This window comes from Oenanthe melanoleuca, chromosome 2 (genome assembly GCF_029582105.1).
Source record: "Oenanthe melanoleuca isolate GR-GAL-2019-014 chromosome 2, OMel1.0, whole genome shotgun sequence".
In the NCBI taxonomy this organism is placed as follows: Eukaryota; Metazoa; Chordata; class Aves; order Passeriformes; family Muscicapidae; genus Oenanthe; species Oenanthe melanoleuca.
This window is the reverse complement of record NC_079335.1, coordinates 36,021,641-36,037,212: the sequence shown is the minus strand read 5'-3', so window position 1 is coordinate 36,037,212 and position 15,572 is coordinate 36,021,641. Positions and strand designations below refer to the sequence as shown.

Below are 15,572 nucleotides of genomic sequence, written 5' to 3'. Positions count from 1 at the left end.
CCAACCTGAACGGCTCTACGATTTACCACTGCCAGGAGCGGTGACTGCCGGAGCCGAGCCGCTCTCCCCGGAGCCCGTTCATTCCCAGCTCACACCCGCGGGGGACAGCAGCAGCCGGCGGGCTCTCCCGGCACAATGGCGCTGCCAGGAAGGGAAACCCGTCCCCAGCACCGCTGGTGCGCGGACAAGGAGCGGATCGAGCAGCAGTCCCAGGCACCGGGACACTCCCCAGCAGCAGGACGGGCTCCCCGGGTGCCGCCTGCGGGGAGAGCGCACCCCGCCGCTCCCGCGACTCCCCGAGCAGCGGGCTCTGCCGCTTCCCCTGCCCCCGGAGCCGCTCCGACCCCGGCACGGCGCGCACGGCGGACAATGCCCGCGGCCCCGCCGGGCTGCCCCCGGCTCGGGCGAGCAGCTCCGGTCCCTTCAACTTTCCCCGGGCGCTCGCAACAAGCGGCCCAAGCCGGGCTGCCGCTGTCCGCACAGCCCCCGCCAAGTTCCCCTCAAGCACAGCCTGCCCTCGCAGCCTCCAAAATCCCCGCGAAGTGCCCGCCCGGGGATCCCCGGCACAGCCCGAGGACAGCCCGCCGCCCCCGCCCCGCTCCCGTTCGCACCTCGCGCAGCTCCCGCCCACCCGCGCCCCCGCCTCCCCGCCGCGCTCCCTCTGCCCACCCCGGCCCACAGCCGGGCAGACAGACCCTCCGCCGCCCCCGCCTCCCCGCCGCGCTCCCTCTGCCCACCCCGGCCCACAGCCGGGCAGACAGACCCTCCGCCGCCGCCGGCTTCCCGCCGCTTCCCGCCGCCAGGGCAGCCGCTCCACAAAGGAGCGCGGCAGCGGCAGCGCAGCGGCAGCGGGGATCGCCCACGCCCGGCCGCTCCGTCCGGATGCGGTGAGCCCCCGCTCGCCTCCGGGGCCGCGGCCGTGCGGGAGGGAAGAAGCGGAGCGGCGGCGGCTCTCCGGCTGCCACCATGGGCTGCTGCACGGGGCGCTGCACGCTGATCTTCCTCTGCTCGCTGCAGCTGGTGAGTGCCGGGGCGCCCTTCGGCTCCCGGGGATGGGCAGGGACGGGCACGGCGCTGACCCGGGCGCGGAGCTGTCCCTGCCCGACGGCGCGCCCGCCCCGCTACCCGACCCCGAAGTTTGGCGGTGCGTGCGGCGTGGGGCCGGAGCTGCCCCGTGGATGGGGACGGACCGGGTCGGCGACCCGCAGCAGCCGGGCGGCTGTGGGCGCTCCCTGCCCGAGGGAGAGCGGCTCCCCCGCCTTGGTGTCTCTTTGAGAAGGTGTCACTCCCTCCCCGCTGGTTCCGGGCAGGGGCTTCCCCCGTCCTCTCAAAGCGGAGGTCGAGGGGAAGAAGGAGGCTGGCGGTGCCTCCGGTCAATGCCCGGGGGGCGGCCGGACACTGCTGGGCGCTGCCGGCGCGATGGGATGATGCGCGGACCGGCATCCCGCGGACCGGCATCGCCGGCTCTTGTTCTATTTTTCTTAACCTTCGTAGTAAAATCGGCGTGTACCGGCCCTCCCCCGTGACTTTTCTTGGGGTTCCTCTCCTCTGCTTAAGTATTCCTCAGCGTGCAATTGAAACAACAGAACGGTGCTGCTTCTTCTCTTTGTTTAGTGGAGTTGGCATCTTTATTGTAGAGAAAAGAGTTGTTGAGATAAATAACCTCAAACAGCAATAATCCTTCATCTGGCTCGTTAGCAGGATGATAAAAATAATGCTCTCCCCTTAACGGTAGTCTCTGGTCCCAAGAGTGTTTAAAATTATTTTTTCTCTTTTTCTAGTGACTCAGTGTCATCATTTTGCCACAAGATCTCTCTTAAAATGAATGGTGTTCCTTGTGTGTGTGTGTGTGTAAAGAAGAAAAGTGGGATGCAGTTAGTTGGGGGGTTATTTGTTTGTATTCGTAATCCTTTGCGATCTTTCTAGTTTTCTCTTACAGCACTTTGAAATCGCTTCTGTTTCAGAGGTAATACTCCAGAAGTAATTGTACATATTGCATTTATTTGAAAATCCCCTTTCGTTTTCAAGGCTTTGTGGCAGTTTCTTAGCCTGTGTAAACTGGTGCGTCTCCATTGTTTCCAGTGTGAGCCTGGACCTTATTCACATGTGAATAGAGTGATGGGCATAGTGGGTATAAGTAACTCAACAGTACAACCTTGCCAAGAAACATAGGAGCATACGATTTGTACTTTTAGTGTAAGGAAAGTTTTCTGTATACATTGCTGTTATTTTTTATTTCTTGTTTTGTATCAGTTTTGTACTAACGACTGCAGCAGAACTGCTCCTGATTTACGTTATGCATGTGGGAGGGGAAATAAACCCTATTTCTTCAAATACATCTCTTTGCCATTTATGAGGATTATAGTAACTGTATTTACTATTCCGTGGAATTACTGGGAGGCTATAAAAATTGAAGTAAAGTGTGAATGGCCACTATAATCTGCAGAGAAATGCATAAAAAGTCTTTCAGGAAAAGAGTAGTGTTTTATAAAAGACCTATCAGACGATATAACAACTTTCAAAAATTACTTCAATGCATAGTTTTTTCTGCTGTTCTTATCTGATTTATAGTGATATTCCACTGTCATATCTACATCTTTCAGGTGCTGATAAATGTCTGTATGGCAAAATACTGTCATTTAAATTTCTTTTCATTTAAAAATGTAAGTCTTTTTTTATATTCAAGAAGTAATATAGTAGATATTATGTCTTGGTTCCAACCAAGATGGGATTAATTTTTTTTTGCAGTATCCTGGAGGGGCATAGCTAGGAGGTTATTCTCTACTACCTCTCATCATTGCCAGGGATGGAGGAAAAGGACTCTGTTCCAGGGAGAATGGGCTCTTTCTGTTTGGGGTAGTGTGGCACCAGTCCCCAGCTGGAGAGAGCGCTGGGCTGGCCCTGGTTCCAAGCCAGGGGGAGCATGGCTGCAGTCTGGAGAGGCTGGGGTGAGCATTTTTCATGTGAATCACTCTCTTTAGCACTCTTTTGTTATCAGTTTTGTTGATGTTACTATTTCCTTTTCTTATCTCATTTCTGTTTCCAGTAAATTGTCCTTATCTCAACCCATGATCTTTGATTTTTGTGCCTCTAATTCTCCTCACCTGGCACCTGTAGGGAGAGGGAGGAGAGAGTGGCAGCCTGATCTGGAGAGTCTCAGTGGGAGAACTAAATTGGGGCCCATCATTCCTAAACACATGAACTTAAAGCTCACATGCTGTCCATGATCTCAGTGGTGGTACTATTCAGGTTATATACGTAGAAGTTAACACCACAGAGGGTTTAAATAGTTTTCTAGTGTCTTAGAGGTCGTGAATATAAAACACATGCATGGACATTATTCATCATCAAGTGAAATTTATTTTACTTTGCATCCACTTATGGAGGGGTGAAAGAGATATTAGTGGTTGTAGACAGTGTTTAGATTAAAACTTGCAAAATCCAAGCACATGTAGTGCAAACTTGTAGAATTTCAGAAGTACTGATGATTTATAGGACTTAAGGAAAAACTTTAAAAGGAAACAGATGGGCACATATTTTAAAAAAGGAAGTTGTTTACATTAGTCATATTCTGGTCATGTCAGAGAAGGGCCTGGGAGCTAAGCTCAGGCTTAGCCTTAGGTCAGAGATTAACCTTTAGATATTACCTGAGAAAGAAAGATCTAATTAAATACAGTTGGCAACACCTTTTATAGCATGCATGAACTAAGTAGATTCTCTTCTGTATAAGATGGAAAGTAAAAAATCCAAATCCTTGGAGACCTGTTCATAAACAAGATTTACTTCTTGTTCTAAAGAAGAGTGCACAGTTCAGTGTCCTTAAAGCATGCTTTCTTGATTCTTTAAAACTTTTTTCTTCTCTAACTTTTCCTTCTTTATCCCAGCAACATATAAACCAATAGCCTAGGCAAAAGTGAAGAGGAAAACAGTTATTGCATTACTGTGAATAAAATACCCTTTCTCTAATGCTAACCCATTAAGTGTATTAACTACAAGAAGATTTGCTTGTAATTTTCAGTGCTGTTTGTCAGGGGACTTTGACATAAAATGCTTTCATCTACAAAACTGGAGGTTTTTGGCTGACACCTTTTATTTTTTTATAATGAACACATTTAAAGGTTTCATTCAGTAATCCTAAGGACAGTCTGTAAATAGTCTTCTGTCATTTAATAATAACTTCATTTGTAAATGGAATCCATATCATTATGTGTAATACAGAATTCTGGAAAAAATCATTGAGATGGAAGTGTAGGTGGCACAAGTTCAGGAAAAGCTCTTAGTCACTTTCAGTGTTTTATTGAACCTCTTTAGGTGGATTCTACTTCTGAAAACCAAGGAAATTTTGTGTAAGGAGGACTATATCTTGCCCCAGAGACTCTTCTTGGGTCTTTCACTGTTTTGCTCTTCCTGATTGAAGCATTGTCATATGTCATTGTCATTTTGCCTGAGCAAAGAACAATGAAGTGTATGTGTATCTTTTTGTGCATAAATTTGTCATTAAGATTATTAGGAGCTATGTATACATTGGGAAAATATATCATAAGGCCATAGGAATCCTTTGGATTACAGCCATAATTCTTACTGGTGCCACTAGAAGTCTGAGACATTGGCCTTGTCTGTACTAGAAAATTAAGCCAGCTGACAGAGATTGTGCCTGTGCTGTTGCAGACACCATGCCATGAAACACTAAAAAATGAAAATGTTTGGAAAATAAAACAAATTCAAAAAATATTAAATTCTGGGGGGGGTAAATTGGCAATGAATTGCAGCAAGATTTAGCTGAGTGAATTCAATTGGTGTTAATAAATGTCACACAGTGAGAACTTTCATGCTGCTTTGAAAATGTGTTTCTGAGAAACTACCTTTGCAGGATAATGTTGTTTCAACCCTTACAATAAGTGGAAGTTTTTGGGACCTAGAAGTATATAGATAAACAAACACAAAGAACTCTAAATACAGGGATGGTGAATTAGATTTTCCAAGTGGTAAAGGGATGGTTGATGGAAAGTGTTTGACTAAGTCTCTTCATGGCTTTGACACTCTCTAATGTGTTTATCCTTGGGCTCCTCTGCACTGTATTCATTCTGTAAGTCCTGATTTAGAAGTGTATGGTTTACCCAGTTATAGCTAGTGTAAAATAGGCTACTTTCCAAATAATTCAAGTGTCAGCAGGCCACACTGAAAAATTCCAGTGGAAATGCAACTTCTGTGTACTAGTGTTTTGCTTAAGGTTTGTTTGGGAAGTGCAATTGGTCATTTTAACAGCCTAATCTCTTTCAATATTCAGAAGAATTATATTTATGATTGCCATTAATTATATTGATGTATTAAATCTTTACATTTGGAGATGGGACTGTATTCATTAGAATGAACAATACTGTTTCATCAGTTGTTACTGGACATCATGGAATTTCAGCAGTTATGTGGAAGTGATATATGTATATATCATACATAAATTTTCATCTAATTTTTAAATGTTTTATAGAGCTGGGCACTCTGACTTTGATTCTTGATGCTTGTGTGTTAGGACTGATAGATACCAGTTATTCAGTTAACAGCTCAGGGATTCAAGGGAATTGATGAATTTGAGAAAGCAAAATCTTTGAACCAATAAATTGCTGCACTTTTTATGTTGATAGAAGAATCACCAGCCCATTGATCTGGAGATGAAGCATCTGTCCACTGATAAAAGAGGAGGAGGTGGAGAGAGTTCCTATTGTATTAGCAAGGATGGAGAAAGCTTGGAGTTTTAGCCCTGAACAATGCCCTGGTTGCAGGATGTTGCACTTTCTGTTATAATAGCTTCAGTGGAAATGGTGTTTTCCTCTGATAACTCAAATAACATTCCCAAAATATGTAACCATGCTTGTAGTGTGGGTGTACAGTTACATTTAACCATAACATTGCAAGTAATACGCTGCATCCAGTAGAACTACTTGAATGAAATATTTGCAATCCAAAAAATAGGATATTATATACGTTTTAGGATCTCTCTCATCAGGAACAAGAGAGTGAAAACTAACACTGTTTTCCACTTCATGTTTTTGTTTTATTTTTCAAAATTGTTGGGAGTTATCTGTTAGCAAAAAACACATTCTGAGCTCATCAACACCTCTCCATGCACCAGAAATTCAGCTTTGGAAGTGAAATCCCCTCCTGTTGAAGCTGCATGTTAGACTTCTTCTGTTCAGTGTTCCAAAGTTAGAAATCCAAAACTTGAGGGAACATGAACTTTCAGAGCTTTCTGAAATTTCTGAACTGGGTAAATTTCTGAAAGGAATCATGCAGCTCTTGCTCAGTTTTAGGCTCCATCCACCACTGCAGTCTGTTTTTCTACAATTCCTGGCTGCTCTATGACAGAGGGACACTCGTCATAAAAACATTTAATGAATATATTTATAGTGATGAAGTGAAAAAGTTAAGATCTCAGTGATAATAATGACAATGAATTGAAAACTGTGAACTATATAGCTGCTCTTCCTGTCTATATGACCAGTAAGTTTTGTAAATAGTTATTTTAAGAACATTCAGATATGCTGCTAATCTGCTTCTATTTCAAGATCTGCTGTATTCTACCTAGATCCCATTCTTGGGACTAAGAAACAAATATTGTGCTTTGGAAAATCATTGGAATTTAGGTAGTATTGTTGGATCTAAATGGAATTTGGGTAGGACTTGAAGAGCTTGAACACTTTGTAGGTTTATTTTTGGTGATCATATGGGATCGATTGCACTTACAGTTTTAGGTGGTGTTTAAATATTGCCAATTTTGTGAGGCTTGGATCTGAAATTAAAACTTGTAAGACTAGTTAATCTTAGCTCATTTTCAATCTGTATCTTACTTGGACCTTATAGGTGCAAAGATGCCCTTTTAGTTTTAGGATCAATTTGGTAAATTGACAAATAAGTAATAAAATCACAATCCCTTAATTTTTTCAAGTAAAATTGTTGCATTTTGGCCCCCTTATGAATTTTATTGATTAGATGATCAAAGAGAGAGTCAAACCAGTCACATCCATCATTGGCCCTGATATTGTACAAGAGAAGTGAATGGAGGTACTTCACTTGAGTAGAACTGGAGTAAATGAATGCATTCCATACTTGCTAATGGGATCACTTCTTGGATATGCTCATGAAGCTGAGAGGCAAAGGACCCAGGATGCCACACAGGGGAAATTCTGATTGAATACTAGGAAAAAAAATCATAATGGGATTATTGGATCGTGTTTTTGAAAGAAGTTTTGGAAACTCCATCCTTGAATAAATTCAAACTGGGATAAACACAGCTCTCAAAAACCTGATCTAACTGAAGTTTTTCTGATGTCAGATTTGGCCCTGCTATGAATAAAGGTTTTACCAGATGACCTCTAAAGACTCCTTGAAACTTAGGTTATCCTGTGATTGTATGATCTTACCAGAGCATAAGGAATGAGGATCTTCAATTCTTTGTGAGGAGGGTATTTAAAATACAAAGTAATTTGAGTTATTTTGAAATAATTAGCTTCTTAATTTGTTGTGTTTATAATGCAGTGGAAATAGGCTAGGAATGGCAATAACAATTCCAGTATTCTGTTGTATCTCTTGGTGTCAAACTCTGGTGTTTAAGTGAATGAGAAGTATCTGTGGTTGCCTTGAGATGTGTTATTTCATAAATAACAATGCTGTGGTACAATGCAGTATATCAGATCTTCTGAATTCATTAATATTGAAGCAAAATATAGTTCAGTCAGTCAGTCTTGTAATTACTTGCTAAGCAGTCATTTTGGGTCAAAAAGGCTGGGAAATGAACTGCACATTTTTGGTTCTAGATGACTAATATAAAGGAGCAGTAATAAGTGACTGTGTGGTTCAGGAAACTGATGACATGATGCAGAATTTTTCACCTCTAGATCACATTTTGAAATTCACTGCAGGTTAGATGAGGGCAAATATCATTATGAAATGTTTATGTTAAACGATACTGGTCTTGCTATGGCCTCAGTATAAAAATGTCATCTTAATATGGGAATTGGTCCTAATTTCTAGCTTTTATGTTATACCAGAAGGGTGAAGATTGGTAGACATGGTACTGTGAAGACCAAAATGATGGTTTTGCCAAAGTTTCCTTCAGGTCAGCTTATGAGGGGTGCTTGCATGATAGTGCCATGAAGTTTGCACCACTGCCTTAGCTCATACTAGACATACCATCTTTGTAAGCTTTACATTAAATTAAAATGAAAAGTAATGTTAATTGCATTGGTTTTGTGTAAATTTAGTATTTTTCATTGGTCAGAAGGAACATTTTTTTACTGCTTTTTATTTAGTACAATTTCTCTTGAAAACCAAATTTGGGCAGTAGCAAATGGGAGTGTCTCACTTTGAGTCTTGAAGCAGCTCAGTTTTGTCCAGGATGAAACGGTTTTCTTCTCATCTCTCATGAGCAGTGTCTGCATGCCTTCCTAAAGGGTGTGCCAGCAGGTTTTGGATCAGACACTCCTGTGCTGGGTGAGACTTGCTATTCCTTGACACAGCTGTGCCAGCAGCACTATGACAGGTTTTACTGTGTCATGGGCTATTTCTTTTTTCTCTTATATGTATGACCAGTGAGATCTTTGTAGTCTTGCTCTGGATCTGTGCCTTTGGTAGGTCTCTAAAGGACAGTGGTAAGCAGCATTATCACTGTACTCTGATCTCAGGAACATACAGAGTTCTTAAGACCCTGGTAATGAAATGGCAGTAAAATATTTTATTTTAGACCTTTTACTTTTTACTGTACTTCCTTATCATCTTGTCTTTCTTCAAACACAGCCCTATCTTGCATGTAATCTCAACTCAGATGGATTTTTTAATGCTGTGGTGATTTGGGACTTGTTCTTACAAGTTGCTGAATGCCCTACAGCTCTCATTAAAGTTGCTGAAAGTCATTCTTTTACATATAGGCTCTTTATAATGGTAGGTTCAAGCAAAGGCAGCAGTGAACCTCTTCCACCTGGTGAATGCCAGTAGTGCAGTAAAAGAAAAGGAAAAAGGAAAATTTTCCACTTAATGGAACAGCCAGTTTCAGCCAGAAAAATATCCCTTACAGAAGTGAATGCCACAAAGAAATAAAATGGAAAATTTTACGAAATACAGAAGGAAGATTAATTGTTAACCAATTATTTATGTTGAAAGTTAATCTTGAATAATCACACTTGGTTCTTCCACAGATCTTTTCCACGGGTCTCTTTTTTTTCCTTTTTAATTTTTTTTTTTTTTGGTTCAGTTTCATCAGTACAGAAGTTTTGGCTGAGAGTAAGTATAAATATATATAAAGGGTATATGCTTGACAATGAGCTCAATGGAATTCTCTGAGGAGGGTTTTGACACACACCAAAGAAACTACAGATATAGCAAAGTAGAATAATATTTAGGAGATGAAGCATGAGCAGGAAGATCCTGAAATGCTTTTGTAGTTAAGGAGATTATGTGGGAGCATGGGATGAAAAGTATAGAAAGGTGTATTTAGATGAGTGCAAAAATGTGGGATGTGGAAGCCCCCTTCATCAGAGAGATGAAAGTTTTCTCTGTATGTGGGAGGAATTCCTGCCTAAGGTGTCACTGAAAATAAGATCTTAAGGAAAAGATTTTTATTTATCTTTTCTACATACTGCTGCTGCTGCTAAGCCAGTTTCTCACTATTCTGTTGTAAAGTTACTGTGTTGGTGTCAGACCCTTTGAATAAAGAATGCTAGGGGAACAAGATCATATGATGATGATGATGTTTTCTAGGGAGATTGGAATGACTGGCAGGTCAGCCAGCTCTAGTTTTTGCCTTTGGTTGAGCCTTGAATACTCTCTGTTGTCCTGGGAATGCTGCAACTTCACTGCCCTGTTGGCAGTTCCTGGAATCTCCTGGAGAAAGTGCTCCTGGAGCTTAGGAGAGTGCAACTGAAGCTCAGCACAAGCCACTGTGTAAATGAGTAGACATGTAAATCTCTATCAGCCTAGAAAGCAAAACAAAACATCATCTCCCCCCAAAAAACTAAACAAAACAACAAACCCTTTCCAGTTAAGTGCAGCTTCTTAGATGGAGTGAAAAAGGCTCACATCTAAATGCATTTTGGAAACAGAATTCTGTTAAAATGGAGCACATAGAAAAATGTTCTTCTGGAAGTTTAGTCTCCCCAATCAACAAATAAAAAGCTGAAGAATTCTGAAGCTGGAAACTAGTGCATTATAGTACAGAAATAACATCATAACAATGTATAATTTGCCTCTGCTGGTGAGCTGTTCATTTTTCCTGCTAAAAGTTTGCTGTGTCTTTCTATTGCAGAGTAAGCAGGGTGTTTAATTTCTCTAATATATATTTGTTTCATGAATTAAGTAGTGATCACCAGGGTAAATATGCTTGTATTTTAACTGGAACAGAAGCCTTGCTGCTCTTACTGATTGAATACTTTGCTTCATAGAAACCTGAAAAGCCTCTCCTTCCTCTAATGCAGTTGGAGCTACTCAGAATACTGGAGATAGATGGTCTTCCCATGGAGATCCCCTGAGCTACTGAAGATTCTTTAATCAGACTATAGTCAGCTGTGCATTTGTAAAATACCTGTTTTAGTGTACCCACCAACATGGGCATTCAGAAAGCCTAAAAAATTCCCAAATTTGGGAGATATTTTTCTCAATTACCTGTTTCTAGTTCTTATGTTGGTTAGTCACAGATTTGTGGTCAGTCTCCTTTTTCTTCTGTTAACCATTTCTATTCACAACAACAGGATATCTTGGCTCCAATGCCTAGCTGTGAAATGATACACTATTTCCATTTTCACATTCATCTCTTTTTTATTTTTTTTTCCCCCTGGAGCCAAATGATTTGCTCCCAACTCTCCTACCAGTTATTTCAGAACAACATCCAAATTCTGATCTTCATCTGTTTGTCATAGTAAGATTCAGACCCTGTTCCCCAAACCAGTCAAGACTGTTGTTGAAATTCACTTGTGGCTCTGTACATTGTTCTTATCTGAGTGTTTTGCAACTATGCAACACTTAAATTTCCTTTAGTTGTATAGTTGCCACAGTTATTTGTGGTTCTTCACATGATGTTGGTTGCACAGCATTATGAAAAGGTCTGGTTAGTTCAGAAAAGAAGAGAATGTGAACTGGTGATAACAGATGAACTAGTATAATGCAATTATTAGAGCACTTGGAATGGGAGTGTTAAGAGGGACTGAAAAAAATGCTTCCAAGCTTGGATTTACAGTGAAAAATTAGACATATGAATGGCAGTAGCCTATATCCAAACTTCATTCAAATGTCAGAAAAGAGTTTTAAGTACATTGAAATATATTAGATGCCATGAAGGCTTTAAGTTGTATATTACTAATGTATAATTTAGTCATAGTGGTTTGATGAAAGCCAAAACCGATTGAGCTGTGCCAGAAGTAACCACAAGGTGCCAAAGTTTATTTAAATTTGGATTAAATTATGAAGCCCTTAATTTCTCTAATTTCTCTGATATGTTTTTTTCATGAGTTAGACATCGTGAAGAGGAGTGTGCTTACATTTTGATTGTAACCAGATACATTTGTTAATCTATACAATTGTAATCAATTGAATGCACTGATGATTCAAAGTGTAGCCTGTGCAGCTGAGATGTGGTGTGCTGCCTTGCACAGAGCTATGTGTGAAACAGCCTCACCAGGGTGATACTGGCACCCATCACACAGGTACATCAACCTTATTGCTTGTTCTGTCGTGGGACAGGTACTGAAATTTTCTGTACACCCTGTGTTTTTAAAAGGTGTGAAATACATGATGGTTGGAGAGCAATCCAACCTCTTCTGGTCACATTTAACAAACCGGGATCATCTAGGTGGGGGAAGAAGTTGACTTCAAATACTTTCATTGCAATTTTTGTATCCATGAAAGGTTCCAGGTTTCAGTGTTTAAGTCAGTATATGATACTTACTTGCACTGAAAGCTGAGGAACTGTTTGTGCAATGCCTTGTGGCCAAAAGAGTGTCCAGGTTAACCAAGACCTCAGTGAACTGAGATCCTGATATATTCGTTGCAGTTGTATTAATTTAATTATTTATTTTTTAACTTTATTATGTTTTTTTTTGTTTTCTTGGCCTATCTGACCCACGAAATTCTTGACTGCTTGAATTTCTTAGTTTTTCCTGAGATTTCTAGGCTGGACTTGGTTCACATGCCAGTCATGCTGGAGGGCTCCAGTACTGCTGGGGTTTCACTGCGTGTGTTCATCTATTGAGAAGCTGAAGTAAATAATACCCTAAGTTCAGGCTGGGTTTTTCCCTCTTAGAGATCATTTGAAGCATGCTGCAGCTGAGGCTGGTTCTGGAACAGGATGTGTGTCTGAGAGACAGCCTGCCTCAAGCACAAACCAAAACAGGTAATGGAGTCAGAAAAAGAAGCATGCAAATGTTTTTATTTACGCTCTGCAGAAAGTCTCTGGAGTTGTAGTTCAGGCTGAGTTTATGCTTGGTGATTCTACACACAGTTGTGATTATTCCTTTTCTAATATTGGCCACGTGTCACTGTGAGCATATTAACACTTTGATACATGAGTTCTCTCTATTTGGGTGGGCTCATAATTTGGAGAACACATTTCTTTTTATTTATGTACTGTTTGCAAAGTGGTTTAGAGGTACTTAAATATATTGCAAGACAAAAATCTCTTTCTGTTTCAGGAGGAACGTAGTAAACATGGATTATCTTCTGGAAAGATTATTTTCTGGAGGTGACAGATTTGAGTTGATCCCTACACAGTTAGCTCTCCTGCAGAATGAGACTTGCAAATGCCTACATCTGCACTGATGGGATGCTTCTCTGGGGATTCCCCCTTGTGTTGTCACCTCTGGCCCCAGGCACCTGGGGAAGACAAGAGTCAGTCTCTTAAGGACATTCTGGAGAACAGGAAAATAAACCAGTATCCCCAAAATACTGGAACTGGCCATCTGTATACAGGAAAGGGGCAGTTTTAAGTCAGGAATGAGTTTTATTTCTGTTGATAGAAGCATTGTTCAATTTGTACTAATAGGACTGTGAGTTCATGGTTTTCTTATTATGGTGCATTGTCAACTCATTTGCTCAATCCAATTTCTGGTGACTGGAATTGGCTAAAAGATTACAGGATATTCACTGCAATAGGAAGAGGAAATCCAAATCTCCTGGGTGGCAGACCTTAATTGTTGCATTTTCCTCTGAGTGATGAATGCACATCGAATCCCAACTGTCTAGGCAGAAGAGTAATTTCCAAGGCACCCATTCACATTCAGTTCTCTTCCTCTAAAAGTGAAGCAATAAATTATGCTGGTGTTTAAGAGGTAATCTCTGTGACTTTAAAAAACATAAACTATCAGAGGCACACCAGTCTGACTGTGCTAAATGCTGAGCTCCTCTATCTGAGTGAGCAAGCTCATCTCCCACAGAGAGCAGCAGGAGCTACAGGTGCTGGCATCCTCACTCAGTGGCATCACTGCTCAGAGGGATCAAGCTGTAACTGAGGCAGCTGTGCTGCTGGCTGGGCTTGGTAAGTGCAAGCACTATTAGAGGGTGCCATTAGATGAAGTCACTGAACCATTAGGAAGCCTGCAAAAATGAGTACCCTCTTCTAATCTGAAAAGTGTTGTGGTTGAGAATATACCCACTGGACATCCTCAAAGGAAGATTTCTTTCACACATAGTAACTCTATCAGGGTTACCAGCTGGCATTTCACCAGCATGAGACTTAGCCTTGTAACATTTCGTAGATCCCTACATCGTGCTGAGTAGTGCTGGTCATCTATTATTAATAAGCTCACATTTTTTGCTAGACTAAAAGTATATTATTTTCTTATTAAATCTTCCACTACTTTAAGATGCTTTTAAGGTCTGTTCTGCTCTCATTCTATTAGTTGTGAACAAAAGCTTTTCAAATGTCAGAAGTTAATAAATGCTGATATCTGAATAAGCAAGAAAATTCATCAGATTTGGAGGCCATTTTCTTATATGATGATGTCTTTAAGCCTCATACACTTTTTATAAAATATCTCCCTTTTTGCTATGTGAGTGCATATTCATATACAGTTCCAGTTTTACATTAGAAATATTGGCTGCATGACAGTGTGAGACTTTCTCCTATAATGATTATTATTTGGCATGCATAAAGAAGTCAAAGAACTCTTAAGTTAGAGAAGTAGTATTGTGTTTGCTTACACAAGTTGATGGAGGCAGTGACATGTTTATTCTGCTTGGAGATGGCCAGAGGGAAGCCAGTGTGCACCTAGGAACTGTGAAGTTAGTTAGCAGAGAGGGTGAGAGAACTCTGATGGCAGAGAAGTACACCAGCAGAATCTCAGTGCTGCATTAATGACTCACTGCTAATGGCCAGGGTCACCTGGAATGGTTTTGTCTTTGTTCCCCCATGACTGAGGCTCAGCACAGGAGCAGATTCTCAGAATTGTGTTGGAAATTGCATCATACTTTCTGGAGTTCCCCTGCAAATCTCTTGCTATTTTGATTTCTGGAGTTCCTTTTCCTAAAACTGTACACAGGACCTGTGTAGAATAAACTTGCCCCTAATTATTTAGTTGATGTAGGTATAATTTTAAGTGTGCCATTTTTATTCTGGTAATTTCCGGATTAATTTTTACTTTACCAGTAATAATCCTAATACAGCCATTGAATCTTACCAGTAGCCCTTCCTGCTTAGTTAATCTATTTATTTCTGTCCTTCTTGCAAGTTATTTTTAATCTTTAGGGTGCTTTGCAATATTTCTCAGAGCTATGTTGAAGAGTGAGTTTGTAGCCTTTTACTGCCATTGCTGCTAGTAGACCTTGCTTGAGGCCATGGAGAAGTTGAGACAAAGCCAGGGAAAAGATTCAGGCTCATGTCTTAAGGACAAGAAAAGCCATTCATCTTTTATAAGCCTTTCTTGTCTGATGCTTTCAAATTCTCAGAAAAGATGGCCTGGAAATTGAAGTGTTCATGCTTTTTCATAGCACAAATACAGATTTTTCCTTTTGGTCATGCCATGCTGGTGTGTTTACAAGCAGCAAGGTGTGTGGTGATGATACAGTTGAGGTCAGTATCCCTTGCTTTTTCTATTATTAGATCATTCAAAACTCACTCTCTGTGGCTCTCTAGCCTCTGTAAATCCATTAACATCAGTGGAGTTTTGGTCATTTATACTTGCTGGATATAATTTTTAAAAGATAACAGCTGAATACTTGACTTTAGGTGTTCTTCACATATTTGAAAAAAATGCTTTGATATTAACTGTATATTGAAAATATTTTTTACCTTCTTGTTTCAATAAAATGCTTTGTAGAGTTTGAGATTATAATGGTGTCACTGGTAGTTTCTCATACCATCACCATGTCTTCTTTAGAGGGTTTGTGTCTCCAGCCAATCTGTCTTCATTCATCTTTGTCCTATTTTGGAAAGTGTAAAGGTCCTCACAGCTTTTAGCAGAAGGCTATTGTTACAGGGAAGACTCAGTCTGTAACTTCTGACCTTTCCAGAACATGTTTTTATATCTCCTCTGAAGTAGCATGGAGGGATGATGATAAGGAAGTTGAAAATATGGCCAGCATACACACAAGTATGCTCA

The 15,572-nt window shown here is 41.1% G+C and overlaps 1 protein-coding gene across 2 annotated transcripts in view; it reads left to right on the top strand.

Annotated features, from left to right (window-relative positions):
* Window positions 1-649: 649 nt before the first annotated feature.
* The window catches only part of NKAIN3 (sodium/potassium transporting ATPase interacting 3), a 328,068-nt gene continuing 313,145 nt past the window's right edge, over window positions 650-15,572 (top strand). Inside the window, exon 1 of one of the 2 annotated variants that reach the window (XM_056484372.1) lies at window positions 650-1,020. In XM_056484372.1, the coding sequence (XP_056340347.1) occupies window positions 967-1,020 (54 nt within the window). In that variant the 5' untranslated portion in view covers window positions 650-966. The remainder of the gene's footprint in view (window positions 1,021-15,572) is intronic. The other variant, XM_056484371.1, reaches the window with a different exon arrangement.